The sequence below is a fragment of the Pipra filicauda genome, unplaced genomic scaffold (assembly GCF_003945595.2).
Source record: "Pipra filicauda isolate LSUMZ 115617 unplaced genomic scaffold, ASM394559v2 scaffold89_size2521313_pilon, whole genome shotgun sequence".
Classification (NCBI taxonomy): domain Eukaryota; kingdom Metazoa; phylum Chordata; class Aves; order Passeriformes; family Pipridae; genus Pipra; species Pipra filicauda.
The window spans coordinates 2,117,872-2,133,810 of NW_024105086.1; the positions used below are offsets into that span (position 1 = coordinate 2,117,872).

Here is a 15,939-nt window from a genome sequence, read left to right on the forward strand (position 1 = left end):
TCTGGAAGAGGACCACTTCTCCCAGGAGTGCTGGGAAAAGAATGTGAGATAGGAAACACTCAGGAATAGCTCGTGGTAAGAGGGAAGACAGCCAGTGTTGCCCAGTTTGTGGCTCTGCAGCCTCACATTGTTGCAATGCCATTGCCTCACCAGGCACATCCTCCTGTACTGCAGCTCTTGCCATCTGCAGCCACCCACAGCAACGGCTTACCCACGAAAAAATACAAAATATTACTGAAAAGCCACTGAAGTTGATCCCAACTCATAACTGTCCATTGTTCACACTTACTTGTTTATAGAAAGGTAATTCAGCTTACTGGATTCTGCAGTGGATGACAAGTGATGTTATCTTGTTTTATCCATGAGCTAAACACATGCATATGTGCAGTTGCCAGAGCTCAGCCATGTCTGGAACTTAAATCTAGTAAGTATTTTTGTTTCATGTGGTACAAAATATGCACCAAGACATTGTCAGTCTGCCTCTGGACCACAGATTTAGATGAAACTGTTTTCACAATTAATATAAAGACAAAGTAAAAGGTGACATTTTAATATTTTATTCAAGTCGAGTTTGGGTTTTTTATCCATTTTTAGTAGTGTCAAGTACAGCATTTTGGGGTCTAGTTCCACACAAAATGGAAGACTCTCTAAAAATGTACCCATTTAGTTGCTAAAAAAAAGTGGTAATAAAACAAAACTTCCCATTTTAGATTTAAGTGATGCAACTGTGTGATTGCAGTCGCAAAGACTCTTCCCTGATTCTGTCTGTTTTTTACAAGCTTTCCGGTCAGTGCAAGGGGAAGGAACCACAACACAGGACAGGCAGCGTTGGCTGAGTCACATCAAACCTCCTCCGTGACGGGACTTGGACGAGGCGGACAACCTAAAGCATTCTGGAGACAGCTGGAGGGGGGGGGAGGCAACCAAATAAGACAAACCATTGATGGGATACAGAGCTAAAAAAAAAAAAAAATAAAATCTTAAAATCCCTTTTTCAGACAAGTTTGCACATTCCCCCGTCAGTTGAAACCTCAAGTGTCGGAAGGTTTTGCTCACGGAATTAACAGTACAACGGAGTGGTCTGCATGGAAATCCTCAGGGTTTACACCACATTAACACATTCCTTGTGCCATCAGTATGTTAGTAGAGGTAATCAACGCCTTCCTCCTTCCTATCACGTGGCAGCTGACACATGTGATGAGCAATTACATAAAGAAAAAAAACCTGGAATTAGGATTTTTTTTTTTACGGTTTTGTCTCCACTTCTTTAACAACATCATTTTTAAAGCTTAGCTGTCTTTAACCAGGACTAGCAGGACTGATACGTAGCAATACTCGCACCCCAGACAAAACATTGAAAGGTACACTATATTCTGAAGGTAGCTATGCTGTATTTTCAGATTAGCAATTGTGAAATCACTCCTTATGCTTCGAATTCCAGTCCTAGACCAAGTTTGTGACCACCTGCGTTGACGTTCTTGCCATCCAACAAAGCTGACAATGTCAGTTTGATACCTGCAGAACAGAGAAAAGTGAGAGAAAAGTCAACTTAAAACTTGGACTGAGCTTTAGGTTCAGTGTCTGTGCTACTGCTTTGATTTATTGGGTAGCCAGGTTAATGGCATTTGGCAGCTGGCCTTGTAAGGGCTGGGCATTTTACAGCAACTTGCAGATAAGAAATCTTTCTGAGTTATGAAATTTATAATAAACCATGATGATGGATTCTGCTTTTTATCACTCTGGGTAATTAAAGCTCTGAGTCAATTCGCTGCTGCAGGTCTACTGATTAATCTAATTTGAGAGTCTAGTATTATGAAAAATTGGGACCTTGATACATATCCACCTTTCTAAACCACTTTAAAATCTAGGTAGGAAAAAGCCCAAGCCCTGTCTGCTGTAATATCTCATGTCAATCTGCTCAGTATTCTGGCAGCAGATTTATTAGACTACATTAAAACCAATTTCACAGCAGTAAGATTGTCCTCTTCCTGGGCCAGGGGACCTTGAGAAAGTCACATTTTCAGGCAAAATAAACTCAGTAATAAGAAGCCTCTGAAAGTATTAAAAATGTGTTTACTTATCTATGACACAACTAATTATATTTTGTATCAACATAAAAGAGTACCTGACTGGGCAGTGGACCATGGTCTCTAATAATTCTGCTTCCAACAGGCATCCAAAATTAACAGAGCAGTCCCTAGAAAGGTTCATCCCTGGCTTGCCAAGCACAACAGCAATCTTACAAAACCCATCACATTTTGTCATCAAAAAAACTTCTGGTATTTCAAAGACTAAAATATCACTTTATTGATTCTGATTTTTTTTCTGCCTAGACCTACCTGGCTTTAAAGTCTGAGTGTATCCTAACCCAATCAGACTGGAGTTGTTCACTTTAGCCTTCAAGGGAAAAAAAAATACAGCATTATTTAGTAATAAGTAATAAATTCAGTAAATAATTTAGTAGCTTTCTTCAAAGTCCTTCACACTTGAAAATTAAGCAACAGCTATTAAGCAGGTAGAGGATTTCAAGTTTTAAATCCCTTAAAATCTAGAGATAATTTTGCCATAACTTAAGCCCCCAATCTCAAAGTATCTACAGCCACTGTAGAAAACACTGGTTTTATTGACATAGCTTTTAATTTTTTCAAGACTGACATGAAAACATTCTCAAAATAGTGCCCAATAACAGGATCAAACATTCTGTGTGCCTTTAAGGAAAATCCAATCGCTGTGCTCTCAGGCTGCCAAAGCCAAGGCAAACAGATCCACGTGCCAACTCCACAGCACAGGACTGCAGCCAGAGCGTGCTCTGCTGATGGAAAAGTTGCTTCACTTACTTCCAAATGCTTCTAAATGTGCATGCACAGGACTCACAGAAAAAGAGGCATCTGGGTCAATCTGATACTTGGCGGCTATTCCGAAGCGAGTGTTGCTATTCCCGGCTGTCCAGGCCAGATTCACGGCTGTTTCCAGTTTATCATTCACCTTCTGGTAAATGGAGCCGCCAAATTCCGTCCCATCGTTCCTGGAAGGAAAATGCATCCGTGTGGTTTTCAACAGCAACGCAAAACAATCAGCTTTTATTTCTCCAGCAAGATCTCTATTTGCACAACATCCCCTCACACCTCATTAAGTATGACCCGTAACAGCTAAGATAGAGACATTAGGCCAGATTGGTTATGAAGATTACTGCGTTTCAGCAACTTCTGAAACTGAAAAAAAAACCAGGACAAACTATCAAAAATCAGACCAGTGATGACAGCTTCCAATTTTCCCTTCCCTGCAATGGGAGTCTTTGTAGTAAAGAGATTTATTTTTCCCTGCATGTGTCTGAAATAATTACTTTCCCTATGAACGGCTCCCTCGTGTCCTGAGAGGGAGTCACAGAGCCTGAGTCATCCCCAAACTGCCATGTCAGCACTTTTACCAGACACAGAGGAACTGTATCAGAAGGGAAGATGCCAATTTAATGTCCGACTCTATTGGCTTTTGCAAATGAATTCCATTTGCAACATTCCTGATGGTACATCTGTGCTACAGTCTCTGGGCTAGAAATGGAAATGGAACTAATTTTGCTTTGCAGAGAGCACTGGCCCAGAGCTGACTGATGAGCAGCATAACTTCCAATTGCTACTGCCACCACTGTCATACAGGGAATAAAGTGTGGTAAATAAAAGGCAAAACATCAGAGCATGCAGAGCATAAAAACAAGAGCCAAAGACTCCTAAAGGCCTCGCACTCCTTGTAAACCAGTGAGCATCTGAATTTCCATTTTCACTCGTTTTCTTAAGAGAGGATACAAACATATTGCAGAGAACGGGCTTTAAACCCCAGGAAGAGCTCTGCAAATAAAGCAATTATGATTAACTGTGAAATAATCTGGTTCCAACTATTACAGTATACCAGACCTTTAGGGATTAAAAACAGAGTAGATTTAGAATCTTTTCTCTTTTCCCCTTTGGCCTGATGTTCCGTAGCTCATACCAGTTGCCCAAACAGTAGTGATACACCTATTTAAAAGTTCAAGCAATAGCAGCAGCCTTTTAAGTTGTTAGAGCAATTCTTCCAGAAAAACACTACAATACTTACTTCAGATAAGACTGAAGCTCACATTAACTGCATGTGCTTGGCTCTCAAGAAAAGGAAGGATTAAAAAGGACTGAGGAGAGCTGGTTATACAGGCAGATTTTGTGCAAGGTTCCCACACAGCTCTGTCTTGACCTGCAACATTAGGGGGGGGCGGTCTGAGCTATGCTTAAAAGATGAGGAAAGTCATTTTTAAAACTAGAAATTATCCAGCCTTACCTCCTTTAAGTTATTATTATTAATAATAATAAAGTCAAACCTCCTTTTAACACTGATAGTAATAACAGCACATTTCAGATGTAGATAAAAAAAAAACATTAGCCCCCTATGAAAATTAATATATTAAGGCACCCTTAAGGAAAGTAACTTGCTAAAGTCCCCAGCTGGTCTGTGTAATGCCAGGAACAAAAAACAATGCTTTGAGCCCCACCTCGTTAAATTATCAGCTCTGCCACAGCATCCCTGTGAAACACTGACCTGTGCAGATATAACAACTGAGCAGGGGAGTGAGGGGAGTCCCACACACAACTCCTTCTGCCATTATATAAAAGCTCCGACACATTTCAAAGTAGGAACACATCAAACACCCAACTCACCTGTGATTAACAATAAATGGGATTTCTACTCATATCACACATTTGTGGTTTGGTACAGTAACAGCAACCTGAGAAACAGACCCTCAGGAATTCAAGAAACAGTCAGATCCGAGCCCCTGCTGGTGTTATAAAGTGATTTTCTGCTGTTGTTCTAATTAATAGTAATAATAATCACAGCATTTTATAGCAAAAGCCAATAATACAATGTTTTGAACTGCTACAGCATAACAGAGAGTCATTGTGCTTGAAGGAATAACTCCTAACTCCTGAGTGAAGGGGACCCCACGGATTGTTTTGATGAAAGTTCTCTGCCCACATTTTTGTGCTTTGGCAACCCTTCAAACACACTGTCTGGGCTGTGGGGGTTCGACTGTTCTGAAAGGCAGCGGGGGCTTCCTAAACCACATCTCTGCAAACCAGCAGGAGACAGAACAGAAGGCCTTTGAAGCAGCAGCTCCAGGAAGGCAGAACAGTTGTTCAGCCCCCAGATGGAAACAGCCTGGAATAGCTCTGCTACATGCAAAATATCCAATTACCCAAGGGCACGGAAAGGGGGGGCTGGGAGAATGGATTAGGGATTGCCTAATCTTAAAAACCTGTCTTCCCCAAAGTCATAAATTGCTTTTTTAAGAGGAACAGGAGACAGAGAAACTAAGGTTTTCACGGAATTTGCTTCCGGTTTCCCACTGTTGATACATTCAGAAAGCACAAATGCCTGAGTAAATAGATTATTACCAAGTAATACCAAAAAACCTTTTACACCATATCACTTCCAGTACTAAAACAAACCCAGTCCCTGTCTCTTGCAGTAACTCCCTTTTGCCTGCTCTTGTTCACCCCGGGATTAACTCTTCCAGCCACAGATCAAGCCACCGTTTTGTTTGATGTTGACAGGTGCAAAAGGAAAGCACTGCTTTTATTTCAGCTTTCACAAAGAGTATCTTTATTATATTGTTTTTATTACTATATATCTTATTATATTGTTTTATTATTCTGCTAACAGATTCTAATAATCCTTATCTGTTAGACAGACACACACTGGACTCTAGGGTGCTCAGTGAGTTCCAATTCCTTCCATCATGCACTCCCTCACCCACATAACTCAAAAGAAAAGTTAATGCAGCTAAAAAAATGCAGCTTGACATCCTTAATGAAGACCCAGTTAAAAAACCACCATCCCCTGGTTCTCCAATGCTGACCCTCCGTCCCTGTCACTGTCCTGGTAAGCAGCAGAATCCCTCCAAATTCCTTTTTAATGCCTGTCTGCCAGTACTTACACGTTAGTATGAAGCTGGAACTCATCAGTCTTATAGCCAACAGCAAAGTTGCTCTGGGTTACTCTGGACTTGGCTGTCTCAAAAGTCATTTGGTAGCCTGCCAGCCACCCCTCGTAGCCCAGCACGAGGGCTCCGCGTATCGAAGGACCCGCGATATCGAAATCCATGTCGCAGCCCAGGTTGATGTGCTCCCTTTTGTATCCTGACTTAATTTTAGCGCTCTTTTTCCTAAAGAGGAGACAAAGAATCTCTTATTTTTGGAAAGGCACGCTTGTAGGCAGCAATCCCATCAAATCACTTCCTTTAACTCAGTGTAATAGTTTCTGAAGACAACGTGTACACCCCTGGAGAGCCACACGGCACGTCGCCTTCCTACCTTCCACCTTTGCAAAACCCTAATTCAGTTACAGGGAATTATTTGCAATTGAGCAATAAAATGCAGCGTGGTGCCCCAGAAAGCACTCCTGGGCTCTGTTCTGAAAAGCAGCAGCACACAGGTGGGAGGTGACAAAACCAAATCCTCACCTCCAACTGATCTGATGGGTTTGGAAGTCTGGCAGATGCAGGGATGGAAGGGAAACTGCAGCAGTTTACAGGTTTGCCACCAAAAGTTCATAGTAGTTGGCCTGTCCCAAACAAACAATTTTTAGGCAATCCTGGTGAATTGGTAATTTTATTTCCTGTGATAGACATTAAGGAATCACTACTTTGGCTGCAGTTTCCTCCTGTTTCAGTGGCTCTGACACCCCAATTACTCCTTAGGGTGCTTTATGAAGTTTAATGGTTACAGCCACCAGAAAGCTGCCAGGTTAATGCAGAAATACACTTTCCTGAGTGACCTGGCTTCATTTATACTATTGGCCAGAACAGTGTTTTTTCATGTGTCTTTAGGGTGATTTACATCAAAGGTGCAGACCCTCACAAGGCAAGAGAGTTACATCTGATCTATTCAGCTACTCTTATTTAAGATTTTTTTGCTTCTCTTTTTACAGGTGTCTTCTGCCTTTGACCAAATTTTTACTGAAATCTTTCTGGAAAAATCAGACTAATTTGAAATTTCCAATCAACCTTTCACACCAGCTAGCAAAAGCAATCTCCAGACACTGTATCAGTGCTTTATCAGACCCACACAGAGACTGCTCTCTTTTTTATTATTATTTCAGGCTCAGGAATTTCTTGTGTTTGGCAGAATCAGAACTAGAGTGCAGGAGTGCCAAAAGCCCTCATCTGCAACTTCTGTAAAAGTCAGTGGCACCTCTCCCACCAACGTCAGCAGGGACAGAGGCAAGAACACGGAGCACTCCTAAAAATGACTTTCCCTGTTGAAAGACTCATCACAGTCAGTAATGTGGGAAGGGGAGAAGAGGTCTCATATTCAGACATGATGCATCCCTATCAATCTAAACCAGGTCACATCAGGACTCAATCTCACTCCATTTACTCAAATTTTAGTCCTCTAAGGCAACCTGTCAAGTGCCCAAGAAAGTTATAGAGCTGTAACATCATTCCCATAAACGTTTTTTTTTCCTATTTCTTTAAGAATCATACAGTTAAATAACTCTAAACAAACAAGATTATTCTGGTTAACAAAAATACCTCGTTAATCTAGAATTAGGAGTGGACTGGAAGCAGGTGACAATGCAGGACACTAAATCTAAAGGACAGGGTGAACCCCCCCTGGCACTGTAACCCCCTGTGGCCTGAAGTGCAGAGGGCAGCTCTGGGAGGCTGATGTGCAGAGTATTTTGACTCACTGGCAGCACTGCTTGCACCAAGATAATCAGGGGAAAAAAATAAACCAACATGTAGCCCTACAGCTGCTGCTTAATCCCTGTGGCCCACATAAAACATGGCATCCAATCGCCGTGCCAGGAACACCCACCCACCGCCACGGCACGCGGGGCCCGGCAAGAATTCCCAGGATAAATTCAGCCCGGGAGAAGAGCCCAGTTCTGTGCCACCCTATTAGAGCCCTGGCCAACTGGCTCCCAGACCTTGTTAAGCTTTGCATCACAGCTGACTTGGTGGGTGCTTTTATTCAGGCAGCAGCTCATCCTCTGACACGGCCACAAACACACAACGGGAGCACAAACACAACCTTTTCCTCACTCCCCAATTCTGACGATAATTTTCAAGTTACTGCATGGAAAAGTTTGCTTGCTATAGCTGAGGATTAAAAGGGGGTAGTTAATGCTAAAAGATGTGCACCATTTCATTATACACAGGCTGATTATCAGCTGTCTCAGCATCTCAGGACAGAGAAATTAAAAATGCCTTTTTGTCACTTCAGCTCACTCACTGCTTACCCAGTGTTAGGAGAGAAGGTGGAGTCAAAGGTCAGCTTCAGGCCCCGTGCAAGCTGAACAGAAAAGAAATTCACTGGTTGGATTTCTAATTAGAGATTGGCATAAGTGAATTTGCAAACTGCATTTTTGGAGCCAAAGCTTACCTGATCTTCCAGAGTGATCTCAGTACCTAGTGTGTTGTCGGTGTTCCACTTCTCCGTGAACATCAATCCATATTCCACCCATTTGTATTTTGTTTCCAAACTACCACTAACTTTGCTTGTTTCTGAGTTTGCTGAACCTGAGCTTGTAAATTCCTAGAAGAAAAAAAAAAAAGACCACATATGTAAAATATGTATTTGCCACTAATACACTCAGGTAAATACTTATACATCTAGAACATATTAGTCATTATAATTTGTTAAATATTAGTTCAGATAAATACAAAGGAACTTGCAAAGTTATATGTGAAACATGGTAAAGGGAGAGAGTAAGGGATGCATATTTATTTTAAAAAGAAATATACAGTAAGCACAACACTGTTGCAGTGTTTAGGATTTCAATTTGTTTCCAAACTCACCAGTCCATTTTCAGATCTCGTTTTCAAGTCAAGCTTTATTAACCCAAAACCTAGAAGGTGAGTAAAAAAATGTGAGTCATATATATTCTGATTTGAAAAGCATTTCTGATTTATTTCTTTAAAATCCCTTCTAAATCACCTGTGGACTACTGAAGAGTTAAACCAAGGGTACAGTTATCAAACCATGTGTTTTTATGAAGCAGCTTGTACTCACTTCAGATAGCACTTGACTCATAATCCTACTGACCTCAGCAATGTAAGTGGGACCAAATTAGGTAATAATGAATTTATTCATAGTGAGCAGCATTCTGTTCATAATCAAACTTCTGACAGCAATGATCCTACTCATCGATACAAAGGAACAGCCAAAACACAACACACAATTTTCTCTCAAAACAGACAACAGTCCTATGGGGGACAGGAAGAATTTTGTCAAAAGAAAAGTAAGTTACACAGCAAAGGCAATGTGAAGCTGTGATGGAAAACTCCGTGGATTCTAATGGAAATTATTGGAATACTTCAATCAGGTAGACAGCAAGATACCAAACTCATTTTGGCTTTATTTACCATATCCCTTGGTGAAAACATCTCTGGCAGCTTTGCCCAGATCGGCATAAACAGGTGGAACAGCCATTTTCTGGAAGGGAAAAATGAAGAAATCAAAAAAAGGAAATTACAGTGTGCAGAAACTTACTCAATCCGTTTAAGAAACAAGAAATTTTAGCCCGTTTCAGCCACTTTTATTTTGTATCCCCCACTTAGCACTTCAACACAGCCTGAGGGAAGCAGCTCCAGCAAACAGTGTGATTCCAGTTTGCCAGCAGCAGCAACGATTTGCCACTGAGGGTGGGAAACAGGCTGCAGAACAAATATATATTGGAAGAAAAGGAACTGTCCATGCCTTCCCAAAGAGTTAACTGTGGTTCTCTTATCAGTGTAACTGCATGAATGAACAACTTCTGGGTTTTTTTTAAACCCTTTTCTTGGAAACGTTTCTCCTGTTTCTCGTAATGGACCTGTGCATTCTGATGGAAAGCAGTAGGGCCCCAGCTCATTCACTCAGAGAATGTAACAACCAGGAGCATCTCCCATCAGGAGCATCTCTCACCCCCTAATGCAGAACAGCAAATGGGGAACATTTATGGCAGCAAAATCAATAAATGGTCATTCTCCTCCTTCAGTTTTCTTTGACTTTGCTGTCGCTGTTAATGGGTTAAGATGCCTCCTTAGACATTGACCTTTAAGTGTTTTTCTGTGCATCATCTGATTAAAAATGAGAAAAACTGAGCCTGCAGGGAGGTCACACTGTGAAGTCAGACTGGGAGGGCAACCACAACCCCATTTCAGCAGCCAAATGCAGAGTGGAGCTCCCTGCCAAGGCCCAGCCCAGAGGTGGGGACATGGCAGGGGCAGCTTTCTGCACTCTGTTTGGTTTGTTAGGGATGCCCACAGTGCCATGGGGATCCACTTTCCCATCTTCAGCAGGCCCTGACATTCCTAGTTCACTGCTCTCCTGAAGGCATCCCATCTTCTCAGCCAATGGGAAAACTGTTCCACCACATACAGAGGAGCAAACAGGATCCTCAGAGAAACCAACCGACCAAATCTCCTTTTTCACCCAAGCACAGTAATTTCTACTCCCTCATTCGAGCACAGTCATTTCTTTGAGGGAAACAAAAGTCAAGCAATCCGAAATGGTGTACACCTTCTGTCTTCACAGACAGGATTTCCTAATTTTAAAAAGCAAAGGAGATAAATCATACTTAGGCAGCTAATCCTCTCCACACCAGATGCTGCACTAAAATTCCATTTTCCCAAACTTTTTGGCTATGCAGAAGTAATAAGCAGTTTACTACATATGCGTGCTAATACTTAAAAAACTGCCTGCCAGTTCTCACTTCAGATTATTCAATGTTAGCAGAAGACTAGTCCTTTAAACCCCAAACAAAGCCACTAGAACACAGAGGTGCTTTAACAGTCTCCCTGGCTTCAGTCTGGGATGCAGTTCTTGGGAACATCACCCCAGGAAGATCAGAAAGGGACCTGGAGCAGCCACTCAGCGCCTCAAGCACTCCAGGCAACAAGCTGTTGCCTGTTAAAGCAGGATATTGCTATTGCATAAGGAGGAATCCCTATCCTGGAGGGAACAAAACAGATCTGGTGGCTAAATAAAAGCAGTCTTCTCAGAAAATAAATAAAATTGGATATAAGGGCAAATACTATGATGTAGCTTCAGTTGCACAGACTACTTGGGTGCATGGCACCTCCTTCCAGTTATAGTTCAGTAGTAACGTGCAGCCCCAAATACATAAGCAGCTAAAGAGTTAAAATAAATTTTTTTAAAATGTAAGGTAAAAAAAATATTATTCCAAGGCAGTTTTAGCTGCTTATATTGGAACTAAACTTCGGGTTTTTTTGTGAAAACATGAAATTGGGGATCTATTTGTCTATACACAAAACTAGCCTTAAAAAAGAGGGGGGAGGGAGGGGGTGGGGAAAAAAACCCATAGGCACCAAAAAAACCAAAGTAACTACTACCAGATTTTGTTGAGCAATTCCTCTGCTCCTCATATAAGTCACTAGAAGCAGATACAATGCCCTGCTTTGTGATCACAGCCCAAAGTCAGGCAGCACTCAGGAGAGGGTTGGCAGGAGTCAGTAAGGGCTGTATGTCTGCAGGAAATGCTCCTGCCCTGCCAGAGCAGCCCAGCCCCGTGAGAACCCCCTGATGGTAGTGCCATTTAGCATCATCAAAAATTAAAAATGTTACAAATCCCTCCACTTGAAAAGTCAAATAAGCATTGCTTCAAAAGATAATGGACTGCTCTGCCAACTGCACCTTGGAACCTCCCAGATCCAATTTCATCAACAGTCCCTTGGAGTCGCTTAGTAAAATCAAAATATTTTCTTGCTTAAATGAAGGCTGTGTGGTTGGATCTTCTCAGGTATGTTTTTCCCATATCCAAGCCAGTGAAGCCAAGCGTTGTTCCCTGATGCCTGCGTGTCCCTCCTGGACGTGGCCAGGCTGGCTGGGGGGATGAGCTGTGCCAGGCTGCTCCACTGCTGCAGTCTGGGCCCAGAACAGTGGGAGACATGGAGAGCTCCACTTAGACAATTACTATAATTAGGGGACAATGCTGAAAGCCAAATCCCTGCCGCTTGTAAGGCAAACCATGGAACACACACAGAGCAAAGTGTTTAAAGCTGCTGAGTGCAGGGCACACTCCGAGCTCTGTACCTGGTGCTTAACCTTGCTGTTGTCAGCGAGAACAAAACAAAAATAATGACTTCCCTTTGCAGTGGCTAATCAGAAGCCTCTTGTTTAACAGATGGAAAACAAAACTGATTACATCCTGTGCGAGTGCAGGTTGTAAGACAAGCATGCTTAGCAGGGATTCAGACTCTTAAAGGATCAAGGAATGGCCGTGGCCGAGTGCCCTTGCTTTTCACCAGTGCGATCCCCGCACATTAACTCAGATTAGGTTTGGACTGAAATGAATTCATTGCTTTTATCCTTGTCCAACTGTGCAAATAGCTCAGCGTGACGAGGTACCTCGACTCCCCCGCAGAGCAGACCAAGTACACGACCTATAACATGCTCTAAGTAGGAAAATATTTTGATTTTCTTGAGTAAGAAACACCACAGCACAAGTAATGAGTGAAGAAAACCTGAAGTGAGGAGTCAGCTCCAAGTGCTGCTGTAAGCACACCTCCAGATTTATAACAGCCACAGGGAGAAAACCAGGAGCTCCCCTTGGAGCTGCAGGACCCAAGAGCCAGGCCCAGGGAATATTTCATTACAGCAGGCCAAATTTGAATATTTTCCAGTGTCACAGATGGCAAAGTTTTCGCTCTGTGATGCAGTTCTGGGCAATTAAATCAAATTCAGTCCAACAAGCAGCAAACCCCCAGGGCGCCCTTGGCAAACGTAAGGACTGGCTGCAACCAAAGGAAAACTCAGCTCTGCTTGGTAACTCTTGCACATGCCCAAGTTAAAGTTTCCCTGCACAGACTTATCAGCTTTGTGATATTTACATGGGGAAAGGAGTAATCTAAAAATTCAGAATAAGAATAAAATTCATTATAAGAATAAAATTCCCACAAGGACAATGGAAGTCTGTCAGATTCGAGGCTAAGAAAATAAAAAGGTTGCATTTAACCCTACTGCAGCCACATTTTTTCCCAAGAAGTTTGAACTCATGTTCCATTTCTCGATGGTAACAGTAGTTCTGAACATTCCATCTCCCTGTCTCCATGAGCATTATCCCTGGAAAGATGTGAACTGCAGAAAAGACACGTAACAGCTGCTGGGGACAGCTGGGAGGGACTGACAGCATTGGGTTAGAGACCAGGTACAGTCTGTCTGCAGGGGGAAAAATGCTCATGAGGGTCTCTTACCTCAAGATTAAAAATAAAGAATATTAGTCAGTTATGTCCTTCATTAAAGGAAAAATTTGTCCTTGGAATGAAGCAACTTTTAAGCGTCTTCCTGGCCCTGCAGCCTGTGCAGTGTCATTTCCCAACCTGTTGTATCAACAGACCATGAAGGACGGTTCCTTTTGCTCTCAGACAGAACAGGGCCCAGCTCTCCCCATATCCCACAGAGGCTGGAGTCACCAGCTCCACATGGCACCGGTGTCCCTGTCCCACCATCCGCCATCCCAGTCTGCCGGGAGAGCTCAGCACGGGCTCCACAGTTTGGGTTTTATCATCCAGATCCCAAAATCCCTTCAAGTCATGCCCACAGTCTGCTCCAGATCAGGTTCAGCAGCCTCACAGGGCAGAGATTTAAGCACACACTCACCCATAAATGCATGCACAGTCATGCTGAGGTCAAACATCAAGTTGGGCACATTCACGAGGCTTTTGAGAAGCACGTGGTTTGTAAATACTCTGCATGATGAGACTCAATATTGAATAACACTTTTTGCCCCAACTTGCTACTGTGCAAGTATATAATATATTATATTATACATAATATAATCCATGCACCATTATGACTCAAAATTTAAGGCTTGGGAGTCCACAATTTCTTTTGTGCCGACATTATAAAACCATGCAGCCTCCCTGTGACACTCACAGGATCCCAGCCCTCCTGCTGCAGCTTTGCTTTGGAACTTCATGCATGGAGGAGCAGATTTAAAGCTTGGTTTATGCTCCATGTCTGTAGCCCAATAAACACAGGAGCATAAAGGAGATAAAACCCTTAAAAGCAAATGTAAATATTATTATTTAGGCTATACTAATTATGGAATTACAGAAAGAGACAGCCTGCTCTTAATTGTCTGGGTGTAAATTAAGAATTGCAATGTTATATGGCAACCCCTTATTAAACTGTCACATATAAGTATCAATTAAATGAAGCTGGGGATGTTGCAGCCTGTTGTAGCTACTGTAGCTACTGAACTGCAAGGGAAGAACACAGGACCACGTATCCTACATATTAAATTAATTCATGTTAACTGTTTCTGTGAAATGCCTGCAGAGGAGGAGAGGAGCAGTGCTGCTGTCCCAGCTCTGTCCCACCCCGTGCATTCAGGAAGGGACATGTCCCTCACTCACAGCCCTGCTGCAGGAACACCCAGTGCCAGATCAATGGGGGTGACTAATTAAAATGGAATTTTTGTCTTCCAGCACAATGTGACAGCTCACATAGAAGAGGAGCACCCGCCACACGAGTGGTTGGGTTTTTTCCCTACCTGCAGCAGATGCCAAGCTCAGGAGGGCCTGAGCTGTGTGTCCTGCCTGCATCCCAACACTGCCAGGGCTGGGGACCTCCTCCTGCTGCAACAGCAACCAGCAGTGATGTCCCCCACACCTTCACACCCCCAAATTCACCCCAAAATGTGGGCAGGAAGAAGAGGTGCAGGCTGTGGATCAACACAAACCTTTGATGGAGAGTGCTGGGGGAAGGATTATTCCAGAATGTCATTCTAATAGTGCAAAAGCCCATTTTGGAAGGAATTTCAACAAAATTTCATAGGTGAAATGCTGTGAGACAGGTGATTATTCAACCATCCACTGCATCCAACAAAACAAACTGCAACACACCTCTGATCCTCACTAAACCATCTGACAAACAAGCTGGGATCTGTTTCTGCTGGAATCGCTATAAATATTCCCCAGAGACACAACCCTGCCTTCTTGGTCACCAAGATGAGTCAGCCCCGCTTCGTTTTCAGAAAATTTTGTTACTTTTTTTTTTTTTTTTTTTTTTCGCAAATACCCGAAGCCTGGAGGAGCCTTTTCCCCCCCCTCCAGCAAGAGTTGTTCCCAGCCGAGGGCTGTGACGAGGCAGAATGGAAGGCAGCCGCTGCTGCGGCCCCTCCGTGCGGGAGGGGACAACCGAACCCTCGGGATCCTTAAACTGGCATGATGCCCTCCCAGCTGCAGAGCTACAGTCCGGGAATAAAACGGACGGAAAAAAAAAAAAAAAAAATCAGCCCGGGTGCTCTCGGCGCGGGGGTTCGGACGCGTCTGCCAAGCAGCACGGCGGACCCCGCAGGAGGAGGTGGGAGGGATGTCAGATGCGGCCACCGGCGACCTTCGCTCGCCGGGAACGGGAAGGACCATCCCCGCCCTCAGGGAGCGCCGGGCAGGACCCGCGACCCGCACCCCGCGCCCGCTCCGTCCCGCCCGGCCCCGCGGGGCATCCCCGCACCGCCAGGCCCGGCCTTATGTAAGGAACAACCCTCACCGACCCGGAGCTTCCACTCGCTCCGGCTCCCGCACACACGAGCCGGGACACGGGGCCTCTCTCCGCCCGCACCACCCCGAGGAGCGGCCGGGACACCCCCCGCCCTCATAGCCCGGGGCGGCCCTACCTGCCCCCGCCGCGGCCCCGCCGCGCTCCCCGCTCCGCCTCGGCCTCCTCCGGCCCCGCTGCCCCTGCCCGGCGCCTCCCCGGGCTCTGCGGCGGCCGCGGCTGCTGCGTGACGGCGGGCGGGACCCGCGGGGCGGAGCGGTAGAGCCGGGCGGGGCGGCAGCGACGGGGAGCCGGGAACGGGCACGGCCGGGTCCCCGGCCGTGCCCGTTCCCGGCTCCCCGTCGCTGCCGCCCCGCCCGGCGGGGACACCGCACCCCGCCAGGACACCGCATTCTTTCTAATATCCAAC

At 44.3% G+C, this 15,939-nt stretch overlaps 1 protein-coding gene across 3 annotated transcripts; it reads right to left on the minus strand.

Annotated features, from left to right (window-relative positions):
* Positions 1–534: 534 nt before the first annotated feature.
* On the minus strand, positions 535–15,704 carry VDAC1 (voltage dependent anion channel 1). 3 transcript variants are annotated; one of them, XM_027747609.2, is made up of 9 exons: positions 15,649–15,704; positions 9,392–9,461; positions 8,825–8,874; positions 8,409–8,561; positions 8,266–8,318; positions 5,960–6,187; positions 2,875–3,025; positions 2,340–2,397; positions 535–1,515 (listed from the first exon to the last, which is right to left on the minus strand). In XM_027747609.2, exons 2-9 carry the CDS (start codon positions 9,456–9,458, stop codon positions 1,424–1,426), a joined length of 852 nt encoding a protein of 283 aa, XP_027603410.1. In that variant the 5' UTR covers positions 9,459–9,461; positions 15,649–15,704; the 3' UTR covers positions 535–1,423. The 3 variants fall into 3 exon arrangements, with proteins under 3 accessions (XP_027603410.1, XP_027603412.1, XP_027603413.1); XM_027747611.2 differs by lacking the exon at positions 15,649–15,704 and adding an exon at positions 14,524–14,541; XM_027747612.2 differs by lacking the exon at positions 15,649–15,704 and adding an exon at positions 13,905–13,922.
* Between the last annotated feature and the right edge of the window lie 235 nt (positions 15,705–15,939).

Bases quoted from the DNA above. Each gene is read 5' to 3' on its own strand.
- VDAC1 (XM_027747609.2), bottom strand. From the start codon at position 9,458: ATGGCTGTTCCACCTGTTTATGCCGATCTGGGCAAAGCTGCCAGAGAT. The intron at 8,562-8,824 runs GTGAGTTTGGAA...TTTTTCTTCTAG, and splicing joins CGAGATCTGAAAATGGACTG to GAATTTACAAGCTCAGGTTC. The intron at 3,026-5,959 runs GTAAGTACTGGC...TTTTCCTTCCAG, and splicing joins TTCCAGCTTCATACTAACGT to GAACGATGGGACGGAATTTG.